The sequence below is a fragment of the Macadamia integrifolia genome, chromosome 8, assembly GCF_013358625.1.
Source record: "Macadamia integrifolia cultivar HAES 741 chromosome 8, SCU_Mint_v3, whole genome shotgun sequence".
Lineage (NCBI taxonomy): Eukaryota > Viridiplantae > Streptophyta > Magnoliopsida > Proteales > Proteaceae > Macadamia > Macadamia integrifolia.
This window is the reverse complement of record NC_056564.1, coordinates 14,210,366-14,232,177: the sequence shown is the minus strand read 5'-3', so window position 1 is coordinate 14,232,177 and position 21,812 is coordinate 14,210,366. Positions and strand designations below refer to the sequence as shown.

The 21,812-nt window shown below is 38.7% G+C and overlaps 4 protein-coding genes across 4 annotated transcripts; all 4 read left to right on the top strand.

The window, feature by feature from the left end:
• The first annotated feature begins 1,930 nt into the window (after nucleotides 1-1,930).
• On the top strand, nucleotides 1,931-4,029 carry LOC122086411 (putative pentatricopeptide repeat-containing protein At5g52630). The gene has a single exon (XM_042655194.1). It carries the CDS (start codon nucleotides 2,016-2,018, stop codon nucleotides 3,855-3,857), a length of 1,842 nt encoding a protein of 613 aa, XP_042511128.1. The 5' UTR covers nucleotides 1,931-2,015; the 3' UTR covers nucleotides 3,858-4,029.
• A 2,675-nt stretch (nucleotides 4,030-6,704) lies between these two features.
• Nucleotides 6,705-9,074, top strand: LOC122086416. The gene is made up of 3 exons (XM_042655207.1): nucleotides 6,705-7,425; nucleotides 7,529-7,714; nucleotides 8,610-9,074. Exons 1-3 carry the CDS (start codon nucleotides 6,844-6,846, stop codon nucleotides 8,901-8,903), a joined length of 1,062 nt encoding a protein of 353 aa, XP_042511141.1. The 5' UTR covers nucleotides 6,705-6,843; the 3' UTR covers nucleotides 8,904-9,074.
• Nucleotides 9,075-9,974: 900 nt separating this feature from the next.
• LOC122086413 (pentatricopeptide repeat-containing protein At5g59600) lies at nucleotides 9,975-11,927 on the top strand. The gene has a single exon (XM_042655197.1). The coding sequence runs from the start codon at nucleotides 10,046-10,048 to the stop codon at nucleotides 11,690-11,692; it is 1,647 nt and encodes a 548-aa protein (XP_042511131.1). The 5' UTR covers nucleotides 9,975-10,045; the 3' UTR covers nucleotides 11,693-11,927.
• A 3,182-nt stretch (nucleotides 11,928-15,109) lies between these two features.
• Nucleotides 15,110-21,192, top strand: LOC122086412 (dicarboxylate transporter 1, chloroplastic-like). Its single transcript, XM_042655196.1, has 3 exons — nucleotides 15,110-16,306; nucleotides 18,865-19,086; nucleotides 20,513-21,192. Exons 1-3 carry the CDS (start codon nucleotides 15,179-15,181, stop codon nucleotides 20,873-20,875), a joined length of 1,713 nt encoding a protein of 570 aa, XP_042511130.1. The 5' UTR covers nucleotides 15,110-15,178; the 3' UTR covers nucleotides 20,876-21,192.
• The last annotated feature ends 620 nt before the right edge of the window (nucleotides 21,193-21,812 follow it).

The following is a 21,812-nucleotide window of genomic DNA, read 5'->3' as shown; positions in this document are numbered from 1 at the left end:
GTGGGTGGGGGAGGTGGTAGAATACCATTTATAAGTTTAGAAAATATGATTTCAACCAAAATTTTCAAGTGAAAGACAACAATGGTAGACAATTCAGATTGATAGTTTTTTTATTGAATCATTGAATTTATGAAGACAAGTTCAATACTGCAAATATACATTGGACATAAGGATTTTAAATCTAGATCAGGGATTGAATCGATCCTTATCATTTTCTACCTTGATCAGATCAGAAAAAATATTGAAATCAGTCTAAAAAAATCCTAGACCTTTATATCTGAAACTCAACAATCCATCATAAAAACCCTAAAATTAACCACACCATAATGGTTGGAATCATGACCGGTCATAATTGACTTGATTCTGATCAGAATAAGTCATGGTTGATTCTCAAAACGGTTTGTGGTTTGTGGAGTTTTTTTTGAAGGACATTTTTTCTTATTAGGTATAGATTACATGATGACAAAGAAAAAGTATTGATACAGATTCAAAAAACTTACTCTATGGTTTAAAGCATGCAAGGGAAGAAGGATGGGAGATGATTGATGTTTGTAGTGATTCTGTAGATATGCATAACTTGATCCAAAATACTAGCACCTATTCATGACTTTGGAGCCCAGTCTCTCTTTTTTTTTTTTTTTTTTTTTTTTTTTCGAATCTTTATAATTCTCTTCCTTTAATCAATTTTTGTCTCTAGCCCTCTAACTAATATGTGCTTCTATTTTAAGAAATTGCTTACCTTATTATGTATAGAAAACTAAGTTATTTGACATCGGAACTAATGTGGGTGTATTAAGTCATCTCTGTTGATGAATTGTTCCCGTCTCATTAAGTTAATTTATATTTTATTTAAAAAAAAAATGAAAAGATTTCATAGCACAATCACGCGTGAAACATGGTAAAAATCTAAGCGTTGGATAAAAATACTTAATTCTCATGTGCCTATCCAATGGTTGAAGTGTTGACTGTGCATGAAAACAAACTTCTAAAGAAAAAAAAAAAAAAAAAAACAAGGCCAAGCCCCTACCCACACTCAGTCTAGCAGATCTGGGCATGGGCTGAAATATCCCGGTCCAACCTTGAGGAGATGAACTAAGAACCTAAGCTGGACTTGGGTTTTCCAAAGCCTGGCCCAACATAGATCAGTTACACCCGTTATTTTATTTCTAGGGGTGCCAAACGGTCAATTAGGTTTAATTTCAGTCGTTCTCATCAAATTTTTAGCATCCATCAAATCAGACCCAAACTGGCCGATGGCTAATCGTTCCATAAAAACCAAATCAGAATTGATAGCTATCAGTTGGTCAGTTATGGTCCTTATTGGTTTCTCTTAACAAATTCTTATCAGTTTATTATCAGTTTTATATAAATTAAAAACTAAGAGGATTTCCTGAAAGGAAGCGTGGCCCTCAGGCCAACACAAGGACCAATATGAGTGCATGCAGAAGCATCAACAGAGGTGAAATTTCTATCTTTCATGAAGAGCGAGGAAGTTATTCCGTCTCCCCCTGTGTCTAGGTGCAAGACCACACTACCTTTCAAGCTTCTTTTTTCCTATTAAAAAAAAAATCAAATTTAACAAGATTCCCCTATTTAGATCCATTTATTTGGTTTTGGTAAATCGTATAGGTCAAATTGGTTCAGACCAAAATTTAACCAAACCGAAAAATTTTCCAACAATCAAAATTGAAACCGACCGATAAGAAATTTGGTTCGGTAGTTTCAGGTTTCTTTTCCCGGTTTAATCTGTTCAGTCTTCTTGGTTCATCCTCCAATGTGACACACCTACATAATTCCGAGTTTCTAATATAGGGTCTTAGAGGCCTGGGCCCAGCATTTGTTATTTATTGTGTAAGCCCATTCCAAGGCTCGGTCTAGACGTTAGTGTGTGGTTATTTAATGCGAGCGTGGTTCAAATGTTCAAGACTTCAAATTGTCACCGGAGATCGTTGTTACCGTTACCCCCAAAGCTTGTTTCGGAGCTCCGATTCCTCCAAACCATTCTGCAAATTCTGATGGTTCTTCAGATTCCCAAAAGATCTTTCCAATCACCAGCCCATCATCTCTCAATCTCGAATGCTACTACGACTACCCATCTCGCAAAATCCTCAGAAGAAAGCTTCGAACAGAACTATCGAAACATCTGTGATCTTCTTCTCACTCTCACCCACTCCAAGTCCCTCTCCAAAGGCCAACAGATCCATGCAAACGTTATCAAATCCGGCCAGCAAACTATTCCTCTCCTCTCTAACCATTTCATCAACTTCTATTCAAAATGCCAACGCCCTTACGATTCCCGCCAAGTTTTTGATGAAATTCCACAAAAGCTAACAACTTCTTGGAGCTCCATCATCTCTACTTTTGCACAGAATGAGCTTCCCCTGCTTTCGCTCGAATTCTTTCGAAGAATGTTTGATAATGGAATTCGACCTGATGATCATATATTCCCTAGCGCGACGAAAGCGTGTGGTATTCTCTCGAGACCAGATATTGGACATTCTATACATTCTCTTGTTGTGAAGATGGGGTATGATTCGGATGTGTTTGTGGGTAGCTCAATGGTCGACATGTATGCTAAATGTGGGGAAATTAAAGATGCTCGTCGGATGTTTGACGAAATGCCGGACAGGAATGTGGTTTCTTGGAGTGGGATGATATATGGGTATGCCCAGTTGGGTGAGGATGAGGAGGCTTTGAGACTCTTTAAACAAGCATTAATGGAGGATTTGGAAGTGAATGATTTTACTTTTTCGAGTGTAATTCGGGTCTGTGGAAATTCAACACTTCTTGAATTGGGTAAGCTGATACACGGTTTGTGTTTAAAAACGAGCTTTGAATCTTCTAGTTTTGTGGGTAGTTCTTTGATCTCCTTATATTCCAAGTGTGGAGTCATTGAAGGAGCTTACCGTGTTTTTGATGAGATAACAGTAAGAAATCTTGGAATGTGGAATTCGATGCTGATTGCTTGTGCTCAGCATTCTCATACACAGAAAGCATTTGACTTGTTTAATCAGATGGAGAATGATGGGATCCGGCCAAACTTCATCACTTTCTTGTGCGTGTTGTATGCTTGTAGTCATGCAGGACTCGTAGAAAAAGGCCAGTTCTACTTTGACCTCATGAAGAAGCATGGTATTCAACCGGGCGCTCAGCACTATGCTTCGATGGTGGATTTACTAGGCCGTGCAGGAAAACTGGAGGAGGCAGCCACAATTATTAAGGAAATGCCAGTGGAACCTACAGAATCTGTTTGGGGAGCTTTGCTGACTGGGTGTCAGATCCATGGGAACACAGAATTGGCAGCGTATGCAGCTGATAAGGTTTTCGAAATTGGCCCGGTAAGTTCAGGCCTTCATGTGTTGTTGTCGAATGCATATGCAGCTGCAGGGAAATGGGAGGAGGCTGCCAAGGCAAGGAAGATGCTGAGGGACCAAGGGGTGAAAAAGGAAACTGGTTTGAGTTGGGTTGAGGAGGGCAATAAAGTGCACACATTTGCAGCAGGAGATAGATCTCACCAAAAAACTGAAGAGATCTATCAGAAGTTGGAGGAATTGAGGGAAGAACTGGAACGAGCTGGTTATGTTGCTGACACAAGTTTTGTTTTACGGGCTGTTGATAGTGAGGAAAAGAAGCAGGCAATTGGGTATCACAGTGAGAGGTTAGCAATTGCTTTTGGTCTCATCACCTTCCCACCAGGAAGACCCATTCGGGTCATGAAGAACTTGCGTGTATGCGGTGATTGTCACACTGCAATTAAATTCATGTCCAAATGTACCTCAAGAACAATAATCGTGAGGGATAACAATAGGTTCCATCGATTTGAGGGCGGCACTTGCTCCTGTGGTGATTATTGGTAATTTTTGCTTATTCCTTTTTGGTAGGGTTCAACTTCTAATCACAAGAAGAAAATTAGAACAGTGACGATTTCAAAAACAACAGATATTATCTGACAAAAGCACATTGTAAGAAAATTGTTACACTGATTTTTTTTCTGGTAACAAATGAGGAACAAAGCTGATTTTCATTGAATATATCATCCAATTGTAAACTTTTTGGCTTAGTTATCTCCTTAATGCACTAAGTTCAACTGATAAATCAACTGTAGAATACAGAAGTTATTTATGAACCAAGAAAAATGTCAGTTACTAACCATCTACCTAGGTCAAAAAGAGTAAAATTCTCTTTATTTTGGGGGGGTGGGAGGGGTGGTTGGGATTTGGGGAAGCCACTTGTTCAGGACTTCAGAACCAGAAGGTCTTTTGCAATTAACTAAAATTAGGGTTTTCTGAAAGTGTTGGGTTTATAGCAGCTCGAAACCCTCATATCTTTTGAGAAGACTTTTTTAGGTGATGCTTTCTCTGCATAGAATAGCTGCCAGCTGTCTCATGATCAATTTGATCGTATGCCTTTTACAAAAGAAAAGATACCAGTTCCCCTTTGCATATTGACAAAGGGTGTCTTGGCCAAGCATTTGGAGAAGACAGGAGCTACTTATGAACTCCTAAACTCATCTTTTGTTAATCATGTTTTGCAGGTCTGAATGATTTGATTTATGGGGTAAAGAAAAAGTTACAGTAAAAATGAAAAACAGGGGAAAGGGAAAAGCCGTATAACCATGGTAACTTGTTGGGTTGGTGAGGGACAATATAGGTAACAGTTATTGTTTCAGTGCAATAAAGTTGCTCAAGAAATTGTGGTGTCCCTAAATAGAATAACCTTTGGTCAACCATTTGTAGTTCATTGATTATGCTGATTATTAAAGGTAATTTGGCCAAGTATTCTGTACTTTCAGGAGTCTGTCAAAAATGAAGTATTTGAAAGAAGAATCTTAAATCCCACTGTAGTCATCTTCTATTGAAGCAGTTTCTTGAATCAAAAGCAAACTTCAAGTTTTAGAATTGGAAATTAATACTTGGTTAACTACTAGATGAACATATACTTATAATATGTTTAATATAATAGTTTCGATGATCAAAATACAATGTCATAAACTTCCGTTGTAAGAAACAACTAAGGCTAACCATATTATGCATGCTTGCAAATTAAGGATAGAGACCACCTAAGTTATGCTCATTAATCTAGGCTTCTTTGGATTAGCCGGGTCTAAAGTTAGTGAACCATCGACATTGTAAACTCGATCCAATTAACCTCCAAGTAACTAACTCGTTGTGGTATTTTATTTGTTCAGAACCGGATTAGGATCTATAAATGGTCTTCATCACGTCTCTAGCAAGAAAACAGGAAATTTTATACAAGGAAACTAGATTGAGAAGCTGACTTCAACAGTTATTGCAGTTGAAGTCATGGTTTTAAGTTTCGGTCAACCAAGAAAACTCGGTTTTGACACTAACTGCTCAATGGCAATTTTTTTTGCCAAATCACTTCATCTTTGTTCTCTTTTTCACAAATCAAGGATAGAAACCACCTAAATTATGCTCAATCCAGGCTTCAAAACCTAAAATGTTTTGGTTTCAGTCAAGGTTGAAATCTAGTCGAAACCGAAACCGAAACCGAAACCTAGAACCTCGGTTGAAGCATTCCGGATGAATGCTTCCATTTGGGTAGAACTCAATCTAGGAGGTTCTGGTTTTCATGGTCATGAGAACAGCTTGGGTTGGACAAAAATAAATAAATGAATAAAAGTGTGCCCTTATAAGAATTATGAAAAGTGCTAAAATGGCTGATGTTATAATTTAGAGCTATTATTATGAATCCTAATTATTCTTTTAGGCATATTGGTGCAATGCCATCATTTCCTACATACTTCATTTGTTAATTGCCTACATTGATGGGATAAAACTTTAAGCTGCCTCTTTTGATCAGTTGATGTAGGCCAGAAACAGAGTAATATACTATTTTGCTTTATTATAATCACCTCTTGTAAAGGGCATCTCTGTCTGTCTCTCTCTCTCTCTGAATATATATTCACACTCACCCACAAAATTTTCTTTATGGACAGGAAAACAAACTTGGTGGGGACAAGGGAACTCAAGAGTTAATTAACTTTCTAGGCTTGTTCTTATTTTATTGTTCCTTTTGGAAAGGACCCAATACCCATTTAAAAGAAATATTCTTGGACAAGTAAAGAAAAAGAAATTGTATGATCTATGCTCTCACTCTCACCTTACAATCATTTCCCATAAACCAAATCCTTACATATCAATCCATCTTCTCTTCTAAAGGAAGGAAAATTCAATTGTAATCCCTTCATGAGTTCATGGTTCAAACCCCTTTTTTAAGCAAAGACTTGCCCTCCCTAATTATGCCCTTTATCTTTTGCAAATGCAAAGTTCATACGAGCACTGTATTGGGTTTCTTAAAAGTGAGAGATTTGTAAAAGATACAAGCACTGTATTGGGTTTTTAGAGAGAGAGAGAGAGAGATAAAATTAAATTGCAAAGCATGCTTGCTTTGCCATCATTCCCCAGTCGTGAAAAATCGGTGTAAAGCAAATACATGAGAAGACTGTCCCTTAAATCCCGGACTACTGGACCTAAAAAGGAACAATGAAACTTTGTCATTGCCTTGGTCCAATCAACCAGCCAACCAGACCAGACCAGACCAGACCATATCAGACCAGAAATGTTCCATAAAAAGCATAGATTTTTTTAACCAATTTTAGCTGATCGTGGTCCAAATGGTTGGGCCATTGTCTGACCATCCACTCTGCCTGGCTCATCTTATCTCACCTTGACTTCCATGGGTCCTTGGGATTGCTTCCAGAGGCTAAGCCAGTGACCCACTTTCCCCCCAGGAAAGCAACGTCTCTTTTTTCCACTCCCCTGTTTATAAACCCCTCCATGGACCCTTTACAGAGCACCTCTCTCTCTCTCTCTCTTATCCATGGCTAACCAGAGACTTGATGGAGAAGATCAAGAAGCTCTGTATGGCACATACCCTTTAGCAGTGTACTATGTACAGAGCCCATCAGCTGTTTCACATGCCAACAGTGACTCTCGCAACAATGAATCTGCTTTAATGTCTCCATATCCATATCGATCTGAGAACTTCATCACCAATCCCAGGAACCCAAATCGCGAAGTAGCTCGATTACTCGCACGTTACTCTTCCTCTCGTGGTTCAAACAATTCATTCCTCCACCATGAAAAGAAGCTTTCCTATGATGGTGATCAGAGTCAGGGGATTGGCACTGATAATGGTGAGACTTGTCTGATCAATTATGTAGAGGAAGTGGAAGAAAAAGTGCGAAAAATTGATGGCGGTGACGATGATGATAATGATGATGATGATGAAATTGAAGATGGAAGAAGACATGGGTTTTGGAGATTCTTCTCTTTTGGTACTTCTCCTTCTTGTGCCTGGATTTTTCTCCAGATTAGTTGGAGGTTGATGTTGAGCTTGGGAGTTGCATTGCTTCTTTTCTACTTGGTAACTAAGCCTCCTCCACCCAAAATGTCTCTCAAGGTATTATCCATAGTGGAAATTTGATTCCAAGACTCCATTTTTCTTTCAGATTTACTTGTTTATTTGGGTTCTTTATTATGATCAAATATTAGTTTTGTTGCAGATGGCAGGAATACAAGAATTTGGGTTAGGAGAAGGGGTGGATGGATCTGGTGTCACAACCAATATTCTCACCTGTAATTGTTCCATGAAATTACAGATTGATAACAAATCTAAGCTCTTTGGTCTTCACATTCAACCTCCTATCATAGATATGTCTTTTGGGCGCTTCATTTTTGCAAGCTCAGAGGTATACATCTCCTCCTATTTTGAAGTTAAAACTAAATTGGACCGGGCTTGAGCTTGGCTCCATTCAGAATTTGGACCCATACCGTCAATTGCACCTAGAACCACTCTAGCTTACCCAAGTTGGAATAGGCCGGCCAACTTTGGATTGATCCTTGCATGGTTGCATCCCTTCTTCTAGGGTTGTCAATCAGTCAGTTTGGTCCTGTTTGAGTCGGACTGAATCAGTTTTGGACTAGTACTGGGTCAAATCAAAACCAAATCATTAAAATGAAGTTTAGTTTAATCTGGTTTGGTTCAGTCTTTTATTAGGCTGGCCTAATGCCTCTTATCAATCCGTTATTGGGTTGTTATTAGCTTGATTTTGACTTTGATTTATTTATATTAAAAAAATAAGCCCAAATTTTTCCTTTATAAGTGGGGAAGGTGGAATCTCATCATAGGTGATGTGACCATGTGATGGGACACATACTCTCACCTTGTATTGGAGGTGTAAATCATGGTGTGAAAATCATTTGTAGTCGTGCACTGAGCATAAGGTGGCAGGAAGCCTTTTGGGATGCGTGACCAAATGTTTTCAGCCATCTGATATTCACAGCAGCTCACCGTTTATTATAGAGGATGTGGACTCGAAAGTGCGCCCCCTCTTGGCATCCACGATGATGAGAATGGAAACTTGGTTCAAAATTTAATGGAATAATATTTTTTATCAAAAAATTTTGGTTTTATCAATTTTTTTTTCTTCTAGGTCTGGTTTGTTTTTCATTTTCAGTTTCTACGGTTTTAAAAAAATAAGAAATCGATCCAACCAGTTCGGGCTCAAAAAAACTGGTTTGGTTTTCAGTTTCATTCTCGATTTTATATCTTTTACTTTCACGATTTTGGCAATGAACTTGTAGGGACCAGAATTGTATGCCGAGAGCGATGGTCCGACGACATTCCGGTTATATGTAGGGACAACTAATAAAGCAATGTATGGAGCTGGTAGGAACATGGAAGACATGCTTCAATCTGGAAAAGGACTGCAACTGATTATCCAGATGAGGTTAAGCTCAAGTTTTAGAGTTGTTTGGAACCTTATCAGGCCAAGGTTCCATCACCAAGCTGAGTGTCTATTACTCTTGAATCGTAGATACGATAAACTTCACCACACCCAGGTGTATAATAGCAGCTGTAGAATCACTCCTTATTAAATCTTAATTAATGAGATAATAATTTGCTATACATACAAGAGAATATAAGCTTAAGAGAAGGTATGGAACTTGGGAAGAAAGAGAGAAACTATGTATATGAGGAAACAATTGGTATGTATATGGTGCTTGTGGTAATTTCAATCAATAATCGATTGAGAAAATTTTGTTTTCGGAGTGAAAATTTTATATGAAATACACAATAATTGTGTGAATCGTTGTAAATGAGTCTATCATGAAGTATTCATATATGAGTGCTGCTAGGCTACGTACATAGTATATGCTATCACCTCCTTGTGTCCTCTCTCTCCTTCCATAATTAAGGGTATATATGTTATTTCATAAGAGGGAGAAGAGAAATACACACTAGGAGTCACTACCATACACTACGTAGCTAGACAAAGAACTCATTTTCTTGAAAATAAAATCAAATATTGGATTCCTCTTAAACATAAAAGTGTAGAAAAAAAATAGAAATTTATTCAAGGTTAAAGCTTAACTTATGGTACCTGCATGTTTTGCTTAAATTCAGACACACACATAATCCTTAGAAATTTATCTACAAATTAATATTGGACACACCTCAACCCTCACTCTTAAGATTAGAGAACAATCAACATATAAAATAAGATTGAGTTTTTCTACACCCAAAGTAAAGGGATAATGAGGGTTCGAATGGTATCCATAGGGTATGTGCAAATAGTAAATGGTAGTTTTGACCATTCATTTATAGGAGTGGAGATGATTGTATTTTTCCGTCACGGTAAAGCTTTCTCTTATAAAATATAAAAGCATATCCAATTCCTAAATAAGTTACTCAGCTAGGGTTTAAAACCACGAATCAAGATTTAGATCAATCTTGGTAGATTTCAATCTTAATCGGATCATAATTGGTCAGAATCAACTTAAACCCTAATTTTCAGATAGGATTGGTCCATATCAAGATCGTTTTTCTTTTCTTTTTTTGTTGTTTAACCCCATTACATGTGGGGTCCAAAACTACACCTTTCCATCACCTTTTATCTTTTATCCGGCAAACAAACAGGGCCTTATTGAAACACCCAAACACTTTTCTTTTCGTAGGGATTTCAAAGAGGTTGATAGAATATGGTTCCTCTTTCCTTCCCGCTCCCGGGAATGCTCCAATGCCTTCTCTCCCCACCAAAGCAAAAATCTTTAGAATCCTCCACCACAGAACCGCTCCCAATCACCGTTCGTTCCAATCAATCACTGATTCATATGCCAACTATCTCGAAATCTACGCTCGTGATCAAGCTATTCACTCAGGTAAAATACTCCACGCTTACCTTATCGTGAAGGGTCTTGTTCGTTCAACCTACCTTTCTTCCAAGCTCATTATCTTTTATGCTCAATGCGGACGAACTTCGGATGCTCGTCATGTGTTCGACGGAATTCCCAAGACAAATCTTCGTCGCTGGATTGTCCTGATTGGCGTCTATTCCCGTTGTGGCCTTTACGAGGAGACATTAGCTCTTTTACATGAAATGCAGAGAGAGGGCCTGGAACCAAACAAATACGTTATACCCAGTATCCTTAGAGCTTGTGGGAATCTCTCTGATCGAAGGACTGGCGAAAAGATACATTCTTCGATTCTTCGGAACTGCTTTGATTTTGATGCCTTTGTGGACAGTGCGCTAGTCGATATGTACTCGAAATGTGGTCGAGTTGAGAAGGCACGCCTGGTGTTCGATAGAATGCCTGAGAAAGATCTGGTGGCTTGGAATTCCATGGTTTCGGGCTATGCCCAACAAGGGTTTGCAAGAGAAGCATGGGATTTAGTGAAGGAGATGAGATTAATGGGAATCAAACCTAATTTAATAACCTGGAATACATTAATAGCAGGTTTTTCTTCGGCGGGTGATGATGTCATGGTATGGGACCTGTTTGGGATGATGCGTGTCCATGGGGTTGAACCTGATATGGTTTCTTGGACCTCTGTTATATCTGGGTTTGTGCAGAGTTTTCGCAATAAAGAAGCTTTTGATGCATTTAAGCAGATGGTGGGCTGTGGAGTTCTCCCAAGTTCAGTAACCATTAGTAGTCTTTTGCCTGCATGTGCTACCGTGGCAGATTTGAGATGTGGGAAAGAGATTCATGGGTACTCATTGATAATTGGAGTCGAGGAAGACATATTTGTAAGCAGTGCTCTTGTTGACATGTATGCAAAGTGTGGATTTATATTTGAAGCTGCAAAGTTGTTCAAAAAGATGAAGGAAAGAAATACAGTTACTTGGAATTCTATGATTTTTGGATGTGCAAATCACGGGCACTGCAGTGAAGCAGTTGATCTTTTCTATCAAATGGTAGAGATCAAAGAATTGAAGTTGGATCACCTTACTTTCACAGCTGTTTTGACTGCTTGTAGTCATGGTGGCTTGATTGAAGTTGGACATAATCTATTTCATTTGATGCAGGAAAAATATGGTATTGAGCCAAGGTTAGAACATTATGCTTGCATGGTTGACCTACTTGGCCGAGCAGGGAAGCTTGGAGAGGCCTATGATTTGATTAAATCAATGCCAATGGAGCCCGATTCATTTGTGTGGGGGGCACTGATAGGGGCATGTAGGAACCATGGGAATATCGAACTAGCTGAAATTGCAGCCAAGCATTTGTTTCAGCTTGAGCCTGATAGTGCAGGGAGCTGCTTATTATTATCAAATTTATATGCAGATACTGGTAGTTGGGGGAATGCTACTAAGTTAAAGAAGATAATGAAGAGAAGACAATTAAAGAGAAATCCTGGGTGTAGTTGGATGGAAGCTGTCTAGTGAGTGAAGAGTGATTCTTGTAGCATGACATGCCTCGATGAGTTTAGGGGTGGCAATGGAGCTAGCTAAATGGTTAAAATTCATAGTTGTGGCTCAGGTATGGGATAAGAATTTAAAGGGTATGGAGTGGTGGCCGTGATGGATTTGGGATGGAATTGGGTTCTTTCCCATCTTTCACATTGTTGCCAATTTGTGGAATTAGAGATAGAATTAGAAGTTCATCATTCTTTAATCATCAGTTCTTACTGTCTTCCCTTTGGTGTATTGTTTCTATTGTGCGATTACTGATCTCACATGAATTAACATAATTGTCAGTTTGGGTTTGGAGGAATCACTGTGGAGTGGTTGTTGGATTGAGAAAAACCAGCTCCAGACACAACCTGCGGCAATCCCTAATTGAGTTGGAAAATTCTGAACCAGAACAGGTAAGGTTTGTGGAAACAACCCCTGGAAAAAGTGACTGGTACAAGCAGGTTCACGGATTGGATATTTAAAAAGCCTCTCCATTTTATAGTGATTTACTCACTCTCTCTCTCTAGGAGAGATGTAGAGGATGCATTGCTGACGATTATACACACACACACACACAGAGAGAGAGCATCTACAATATAGTCTTTTTTTTTTTCTTGGTGCAAACAATATAGTCATTAACTCACAACAATAGTCTTTCACTTTTCATCCTTAATATTTTTGGGTGTGTACAAACAAACAGCCAAGCAAGCTAACCAATTGGGGATCCCAAAAAAAAAAAAAGGATAGGAGAAACAACTATCAAAAAAAGATGATGCACAAATAACAGGGGGGGGCGGGGGGGATGAAACATAGATGATAAAACCAAAAATAGGGAGGGAGAGAACAAAAAAAACTAAGGGGATAAAGAATCTGGAGGGCGAGGGCGAGGGTGAGAAATAAGAGGGAGATCCCAACATGTAAACAGATGCCTGTTTCGACTAGAAAATTATTTCTAATCTCAAAAGAGAGAGCTGCTCTGCCAAGTAAGGGTATGGCTCCATTACGATCTAATGTCCTAAGTTTGAATTGTGACATAGCTTCTCTGCCAAGCAAGGGTAAGGTTGCATACATTATAATATTTCCCATACCTTGCAATGGTGAGAGCCTTGTGCACTAGGTACATCTTTTCCCTTTCTTTTTCAAATAGGAAAGCTTCTCAAATCTACTCGATTGCGCACGACAAGAAGGTCCATCTTCTTTTATTCATTTCCCATGAATATAGTGAATAACAATGTTAAAGACGAGTTTATCAGTGTAGTAACATTTTGTTTTGCCACCAAAAACTTCTTTAACCCACCTCCACTCTCTCTTAAAGAAAAGAATGATTTTATGATAGGGCTAGCAGTTTCTAAAGATTCCATCCCAAACAGATCTAGAGAAGTAGCAAGAAAAGAAAAGGCACTCCACAATCTCTTGAAAATTCCAACAGAGAGAACTCTTGTGCATGGATAGGTTTCTCTTGAGAATGAACTCTTGGGTAGGAAGGGAACTTGTCAAGGTTCTCCAAACAGTTACACTATGTTTATGGATATTGCTTGCAAACTAGACCATCCTTCTCCAAGGGACTTTAGGAGCTTGATATCTAACCAAATTATAGGCAAAAACGTAGAAAATTTTCCATTTAAGAGTTTGGAAGCCATTTGACCAGATTCTGTAGCCCCTAAGTCTCAACAAAGCGGGAGAGATGAGACTATATCTTTCAATCAGAAAATTAGAAATGCTAGGACCAGGACACTAAAAACACTATATCTATAATGGGACACTCCTTAGCCAATCTATTAGAGCCAACATCATATATGATACGACCATCATAATTGGAAATAATGATTCAATTAGGGTGCGAGTAATCTATTGAAATGAAACCCTAAAACGATACAGAAAAGAATAAAAACAAGCAATCACATAATGCATATAGATTTATGAGGTTCGGCAAGATTGCTTACGTCCTTATTAAGATGAGATCCTACTTCACTATCAATGGAGACTAGGGTTACAACGCTCCTACTAACAACTCTCTAAGCTTGCTTATAGAGAAGGAAAAAAACAACGCCACAATTATATAGTGAAAATCTCCGTAATTCGACCCACTTTGTCACAGATGGAATTAAAGACTTTGTATCCCCATCATAATCCAGCCACTGATAGTATAATATCCTTTATCAATTGTAGAACAAATGGTCTCACTGACAATATATTAGAATCTTCTTTGGGCCCAAGAGGAGTCTAAAAGGGCAAGAGGCAATCTAAATCAGGTCCAACTTGAAGTATTTGGAGTAAATCTAAGAGATCCATAAACTAGATATCTTTCCTAGATAAAATATTCCATATAAGGTTAATGATGCTAGCTAAAATTGCATCCTTAAGATGATGTAGACCAAGCCCACCTTCATCTTTTGAAAGACACTTTATCCTACCTCAAATGATGGAGAAAATTTAGGTTATCATGACCTTCGGATAGAAAAAAAAGGGCATGATGAATTCAATCTTAGAGATAATAAAAGATGATGGATTCAATCTTAGGACATCATGGATTCTATTTTAATTTTGTCTTAATTTTAAGAGGGAAAGGGAGTTTTCTATCCAACAGCGTGACCTTTGCACTTGCACAAGACAATAAGAACACCCACAAAAGCATTCATAGAGGTGGAATTTCTACCTTTCATTGGTGGTAGAGCGATCATTTCACCTCCTACATCTGGACACAGAACCCATACTCTCGGATAGAATCCTTTGTTTGCACTTGAAAAAAAAAAAAAAAAAAAAAAAAAAAAAAAAAAAAAAAAGACAATATCCAATTCTTGGCAACCAAATACACCCTCCACGCACAAAACTGTCCCTATCAGAATCCTGATCTCAATGATGGGGAATTTGGATCTTTTATAATGAACTTTCTAGTTCATGGGCTTTACTAGCACCCTTCTTAATGCGTTTCTTGAAGCTAAACATACGTCCAAACGGATCCTTTCACAATCCCTCTTCTTCAGTCTTGACCGACTCCTCCGCAACAAAAAGGTCAAACAGTGTATGTGAGAACTAAAGGTTCCACGTGTCAACCTCTGATATGAAATCTATTTTCACGTGTCAACCACCCATATTCTTCATTGGTGGACTCTCCTCAACCTTACACTGTGGTTTCTTGGGGATGAACGACAGTTCACTGAACTTTAACTTTAGCGCACGTGCATTTGTGTGGTGATTATAATTTCGAGGGTAATTTCGTCATTCCACCACGCGGGGGTGACCTTTGAAAGCGACTTGCATTTTTCTTTTCTTTTTCAGAGACTTCAGACGGATTTTACGAGGAAGAAATACTTTTAAAATTGAGTCGTAATATCCGTCTGATTAGAATCTAACGGTCCAAAAATCATTTTCCTTTTTCGTTTAAATACCACTGGGAGTACTAAATCTCAGTTCTCTCTCTTCCCATTTCTCCCTATGCTTCTCTGAACTACGAAGCTCTGAGTTGAGCCATTAATGGCGTCCCTTGTGCTTACTTCCTCCTGTAACCTAGGGTTTCGCTCGCTTCCAAGTCGTAGATCCCGCTCCGCAAATGCTTCGTCACCTGTTAACATTCGATCCTCTACTAGATCCGAGGTTTTCTCGCTTCAAAATCGGATCTGTTCGCGTTCTAATTCATTGAAAAATTCTTTCGTGGGTGTTCTTCCATCTATCACCCCAAAGGATTCGAATTGTGCTCGTTCTCTCTCGGATCGGTCGGTTATTGTTCGAGCTTCGGCCTCTTCTGCTGCGGTAGTACCTTCGTCCCAGCCATGGCAGGGAGCTTCGATGAAGCCATTGTTGGCTTCAATTGCCACCGGAGTTATTCTATGGTTCGTTCCGGTGCCAGGCGGTGTGTCGAGGAATGCTTGGCAGTTGCTTTCTATATTCCTAGCTACCATCGTCGGCATCATCACGCAACCGTTGCCTCTCGGTGCTGTTGCTTTGATGGGATTGGGCGCTTGTGTACTCACTAAGACGCTAACTTTTGCTGCTGCTTTCTCTGCCTTCGGTGATCCGATTCCATGGCTAATTGCTCTTGCTTTCTTCTTTGCTCGAGGATTTATAAAGACGGGGCTTGGTAACCGTATTGCTTACCAATTCGTGTCTCTTTTTGGTAGCTCCTCGTTAGGATTAGGTTACAGTTTAGTTTTCAGCGAGGCTCTCCTCGCACCTGCTATTCCTTCGGTGTCTGCTAGAGCAGGTGGGATTTTCCTTCCATTAGTTAAGTCCCTTTGTGTTGCCTGTGGAAGTAATGTTGGCGATGGGACCGAAAATCGGTTAGGGTCTTGGTTAATGCTTACTTGCTTTCAGACATCCGTGATTTCTTCAGCAATGTTTCTCACTGCTATGGCGGCGAATCCATTGAGTGCAAATCTCACGTTCAACACGATCAAGCAGACAATTGGCTGGACAGATTGGGCCAAGGCTGCTTTTGTGCCAGGTCTGGTGTCTTTGATTGTTGTCCCGTTGCTTTTGTATGTGATTTACCCACCCACAGTGAAGAGCAGTCCTGATGCCCCAAAACTTGCGAGGGAGAAGTTAGAGAAGATGGGACCAATGACCAAGAATGAGATTATCATGACGGTTACTCTGCTTCTTACGGTATAAGTCTCTTCTGGGCCCTTTCTTCGCCCCCCCCCCCCCACCCCCGCTCCTCCTTTTTTTTTTAAAGGTAGAATATTACATGGACTGTGAGAATTGCATGCTCTAGACTAGAACTGCATTCCCAATTAACTTTGAATTATTTCTCATGTAAGTTGTAACTTTGTGCTGTAAGGCTATCTTGCATTCTATGACGAGTCTTCAGTAGAACTATGGTTGTCCAAGAATTTCCCTTCAACTTAGGAGTCAAGATCATCATCAACTTATAATTTGAACCTGTTTTCGTGTCTTCCATTTGTTGTATATTTGCTCCAGGATCCTAGCTTATGTTGATGCCACTTTAAAGCTTAGGTAAAACTTTGTCATCTATGGTACATCCATGCACACTTGCAAGCAGGGGAATCTTAAGTTTGGTTCCTAATGTAACATCATAAAAAAAAAAAATAAATAAATAAAAAAAGAGGAAGGGAGAAGAAAAGATAATTTCGTAAAAATGGTACTAAATTCAATTTAATCCTGTTACATCTGATATGAGGTTTTGATTGTGAAAAACCTGAGCTTTCAGCCATGGTTTATTCGACTATTTGGTTGTTGATGAGGCCCATCTTGGGGAATGATACTTGCCCTGCAGCATTTTTTTTCATGTCATAATGGGAGCCATGACTTGGTGATTAACTTCTAGTATGTATAGTTTTTGGTTGAATCTTTTGCCTCTCTTTTGGTTATTTTCTTAGGACTGTTTTCTTGTCTTTATCAGAAGCGTACTGGTCATATTCCCAAAAGTTCACCCCCATTATTTCCTAGTTCTTCTTATCACTGTTCTGTAAAACGTGTTTTGGTCCTTTTCATGGGCTAAAATTACAACTTTGGGAAGAGTCAAGAGTGTAGAGGCATCTGAAGAAGCTCGTAGGCTATAAAGATTCTGTATGGCTTTAGAAAAAGCAAATTCAATGATTGATTCTTGTTCCGATCTATTATATTTTCAACATATTGATTGTATGTGGGAATTACCACATCCGATGACTAATAACTAATCAGACTAGATATACTTTAACATATAGTACTTCAACTTCTGAGGTTTTTTTTGACAATGTAGGGTCAAATTGAAGAAGAATAAAGCCTAGAAACTCCTCATTGGATTCATTAAAAAGTTTTCCTTTGTATAGTTTCATTGTCTTAGAGATTGGAAATAATGCGTTGCTACCTATTTAAATTGAGGATGTAATGGATGTAGGAGTTGTTAATGACCTTACTGCACCTCTAGCAATTGTAATAAATCTGTATAAAGGATTGGTGCTGCCATTGGTTGCTTTTGGGTAATTTCCATTTTTGCCTTACAAACTCTCATATTTCACAAGAGGCTTGTTCTTTGGGCATCAGGCTGAACATCTGGTTGGCTTTGACACCAGTCATTAGAAAATAGAAGAGCTACTACATTATATTGTGCCTTTTTGTTCTCTTAATGGTACCATCGAATAGCCGTCACCATAGAAGAGTTGCATTATGCTTTCCTTTCCAAGTGTCATATGCTTGGAGGAGATTTCACAGTGCTAGTTTTTATGCATGTGGTGATGTAGTGGTGCTTCATTTCCTTGCCTTTCTAATTATATGTTCACTTTGTATATGTTACATATTCCATGTGGTCTGCCTTGGTATCGAGAAAATATTTACAAGAATAGAATGCTTCTTCTCCTCAGAACACATGATGCAGTGGAACCTCATGCACCCATACATCATGTTCTCGGGTAACACATTCTAATTAATCTACAAGTGTTATTAAATGCATGGTAGATTTTTAATTTATATATAACACCTGCCAAGACAAACATCAAGCTAGAGGCTTGAAATTGGGCCACAACTTGGGATAGGAATGGCTCAGCCCACATGCATAACATGCATCAACCACCGGACCGTAGCTCCTCACCAAAATCATGAATAGTTCGGCTTCTCAAGCTCAGTGGAATATTTTCTGGCTTTATCCTCCAGTCATGTCTTTGATTTCGTCTCTCTTTCCCTACCCTGTCGTTAAGTTCTCTTAGCTCCTCAGCCTCCTTCCCAGTGTTTATTCTGATGCCGAATGTGTTCTTCTCAGCCCTCCTAAAGTTGCGGAATACATTAAGAAAGGGATTTTATGGAAATGGTGAATCTCTCATGTAGTTGTCTCTTCCTCTTTTTTAATAGTGGCTTCAAATGAATAGAACTATTCTAAATCCTTTCTCCTTTCTAGAATTGATAGCCTTATTCTCTGGTTCACTGCTGTTATTTGTATTGTATGTATTAGGTACAGTGATACATTCAAATGCATTTTTATTTGTGGGGCATTGTTGCTTATGTCATGGAAGCTGATGGGCGGATGAAAAATGGCTATCTGAGGGTAGTCATATCTGGGCATATAGGCATCCAGATCTTAAAAAAAATGTAAATTTGCTTGATGGGCACACAATATAATATGATGCACATTCGATAATTACTAATGCTCCGAGAACTTGTAGAGATTTTTTTTTTTGTTATTATGAGAACTGTATTAGTTTTTTCTGATTTTCTGGATCTCTGTTCAGGTGGGGCTCTGGATCTTTGGGGGAGTGCTGGGTGTAGATGCTGTTACTGCTGCCATTCTTGGGTTATCTGTACTCCTCATAACAGGGGTTGTGACATGGAAGGAATGCTTAGCAGAAGGGGTTGCCTGGGATACCCTTACGTGGTTTGCTGCGCTCATTGCAATGGCTGGCTATCTAAACAAATATGGTCTATTCTCCTGGTTCAGCCAAACAGTAGTTAAGGTCCGTTCTGTTTTCCATTTTTTGAGAAAATTTTGAATTGGCATGATTCATTTACTTATTTCAGTGGCTGCTAGTGTTATATCTGGTTTGGCCAACAAACAGGATCATTGGTTAAATGGACTAAGGCACCTAAAGATAAGCTGCTAGATCAGCCTCCAAAAATCACTGTTTCTATATTCTGCTCCTATTATTTCATCTGACTATTTGTATTGAATCTGATAAACCTCAAGCTATCCACTATTTTTTGGTACTTCTGTTTGTCTCTCACTATTATTATTAAGCATAAATGATTCCAACTTTTAAATCTTATTTTTTGATGCTGTATTTTAAATCGGTGTAAGCTAAACTAGCTGCCATGACTGCATGAGTCTTAGTGACTTGTATCTAAAAGGTCCTGTCAAATAATTTCTTCTCCCTTCTCCTAATAGCTCAGAACTGACAAAAATGTGGACTGTTAAGATTACTTTTTCTGAATCATAGCTAATGTAGATAATCTTTCGAGGAGTTCTATTTAGAAAATAATTAATGTGGGTATCATAAGAAAGAACTTTACTGGAGCTTTTCAATAATACCTATTTTGTTCTGAAGTGATATCTGAGTCAGAAGTTATGAACTAAAACAATTTCTAATGATAATTCAATATTAATGATTTAAACTTGGAAGTAGTTTTAAGTGAGGAAGCACCACAAGTTTGTCTTAAAAGTAATGACTAAAGTATTATTGGAGATAACTAAATTTCCTAATTAGTGAAAGAAATTTGAAAGGGGATCTATGAATTAACTACATTTAACAGTAACCAAGTTTTTGTGAACACAGATTAAACACTTTGACATCAAGTAGTCTGAATTATTTTCTTAGACATTTGTTTGGAAAGGATTTTTCACTTCTATTGTGTAACTTATAACCTTCTGCATAACCACTTAATAGTTAAAATAAGGGGAACTGTTTCTTGTGGGGAAGTGCAGTTTCTGCGCATGCCCGGGCCCAATGGGAGCGCACGAGGAAGCATCCACAGAGATGTCATTTTCCATTTCATTGGCCCCAGGCCGGTCATTTCATCCCCATGTGTCTGGGTGTAGGGGCCACAATCCCCCACAGAAACCTTTTCCCTTAAAATATAATATTTGCTCTGGCATGTTTTACTAAATGATAAAATTTTGACCAAAATTTAGAACATTATAAATATCAGACATTACTCTTTTTACTTAACACAGCACCTATATCCACAGTTACATGTTCTGTTGGGGGATGTATTATATGTATCACATTGTGACATGCTATTCCGAGTTTGTTTCTTTCTGAGTACTGCACACAGATCCATTTCTGTATTGAATATTGCATTTTTTGGGATGTTAATGTAGAAATATGTCTCAAATAGGTTTTCTAAAGCAGTATCCAGCAACCTAACAATCTGCTCTTTTTCCAGTTTGTGGGAGGACTTGGTCTGTCATGGCAGGCCTCATTTGGCATTCTGGTCATTCTCTACTTCTATTCTCACTACTTCTTTGCTAGTGGGGCTGCTCACATTGGTGCGATGTTCACGGCCTTCTTATCTGTGGCAAGTGCCCTCGGCACCCCTCCACTCTTTGGTGCCATGGTGCTATCCTTCCTCTCAAACCTCATGGGTGGCCTCACTCACTATGGAATTGGATCAGCTCCAGTATTCTATGGTGCCAACTATGTTCCACTGGGACAGTGGTGGGGTTATGGGTTCCTGATCTCTATTGTCAACATTATCATCTGGCTTGGTATTGGAGGTGTCTGGTGGAAGTTCATTGGCTTGTGGTGAAGGGACAGAATAGGATTTTACCATTCCTTTAGGTAATGGTCAACTGATTTTTGTTCTCTTCACATGCAATTGCCCTTTCATATTTTTCCTTCTTATTCCTTGTGAGGCAGTTTGTTACTTTATTTTCATTCTTTGTTTTCTGGGAATTTGTTTCTGGTTGCATTGGTGGAAACCTTAGGGAGGGTATGGGCATATAGACAGATCTTCTTAGAAAGAGGTCAGCAGTTGTACTTGAAATTTTGACTTGGCAAGAAGTATCTGCCACTTACATGAAATAGTGATTAATTGAATAGATGCTTGAGAATCTTGTACTTTTATTGAATATTTTGGTAGTTATTTTGCGCCGAAGGAGAAAACTTGAGCACTTACATGTGTGTATGCTGCACTCTGTGTTCAGTCTATTCTTCCTATTGTTTTCAGTGTGTTCCCATGAGAAATTTTGACATATTATTTTTTAACAGATTCAGTTGGAAGATGTTTAGTATCACAGTTTGATCCAATCAGAGTTAATCCTAATGGTGTTGATCATGGAAATAGCCTCTGGTATTACACGCCTGTGTACCACATGGCAAATAGTGACCAACACCAATTGTTTCTAGATGGAGTGACAAGTAGAAAGAAGATCCTGACCGCAGGTATTAAAAGTTTGGGAGTTCTCCCTTGTTGAATTCCTATTAACCAACCTTTAGGTCCTGTTGGGTTGAAGCTGAATAAAACTCCATTGGTAGAGAAAGGATGAAAACCAATAGAAATTTTTGGTGGGGTGTTTTGTTCAAAGTTAAGGTTGTTCCACTGCGACGTAGTGGCCGTGGGTTGAGTTGGGAAACAGTTTCTTCATGAAGTGTGGTAAAGTTGTGAACATTATGACTCTCCCCCTCCGGTGGCAGGTCTCGTGCATGGTTGCATTTTTTTTTTTTTTTAAAAAAAAATTGTTTCT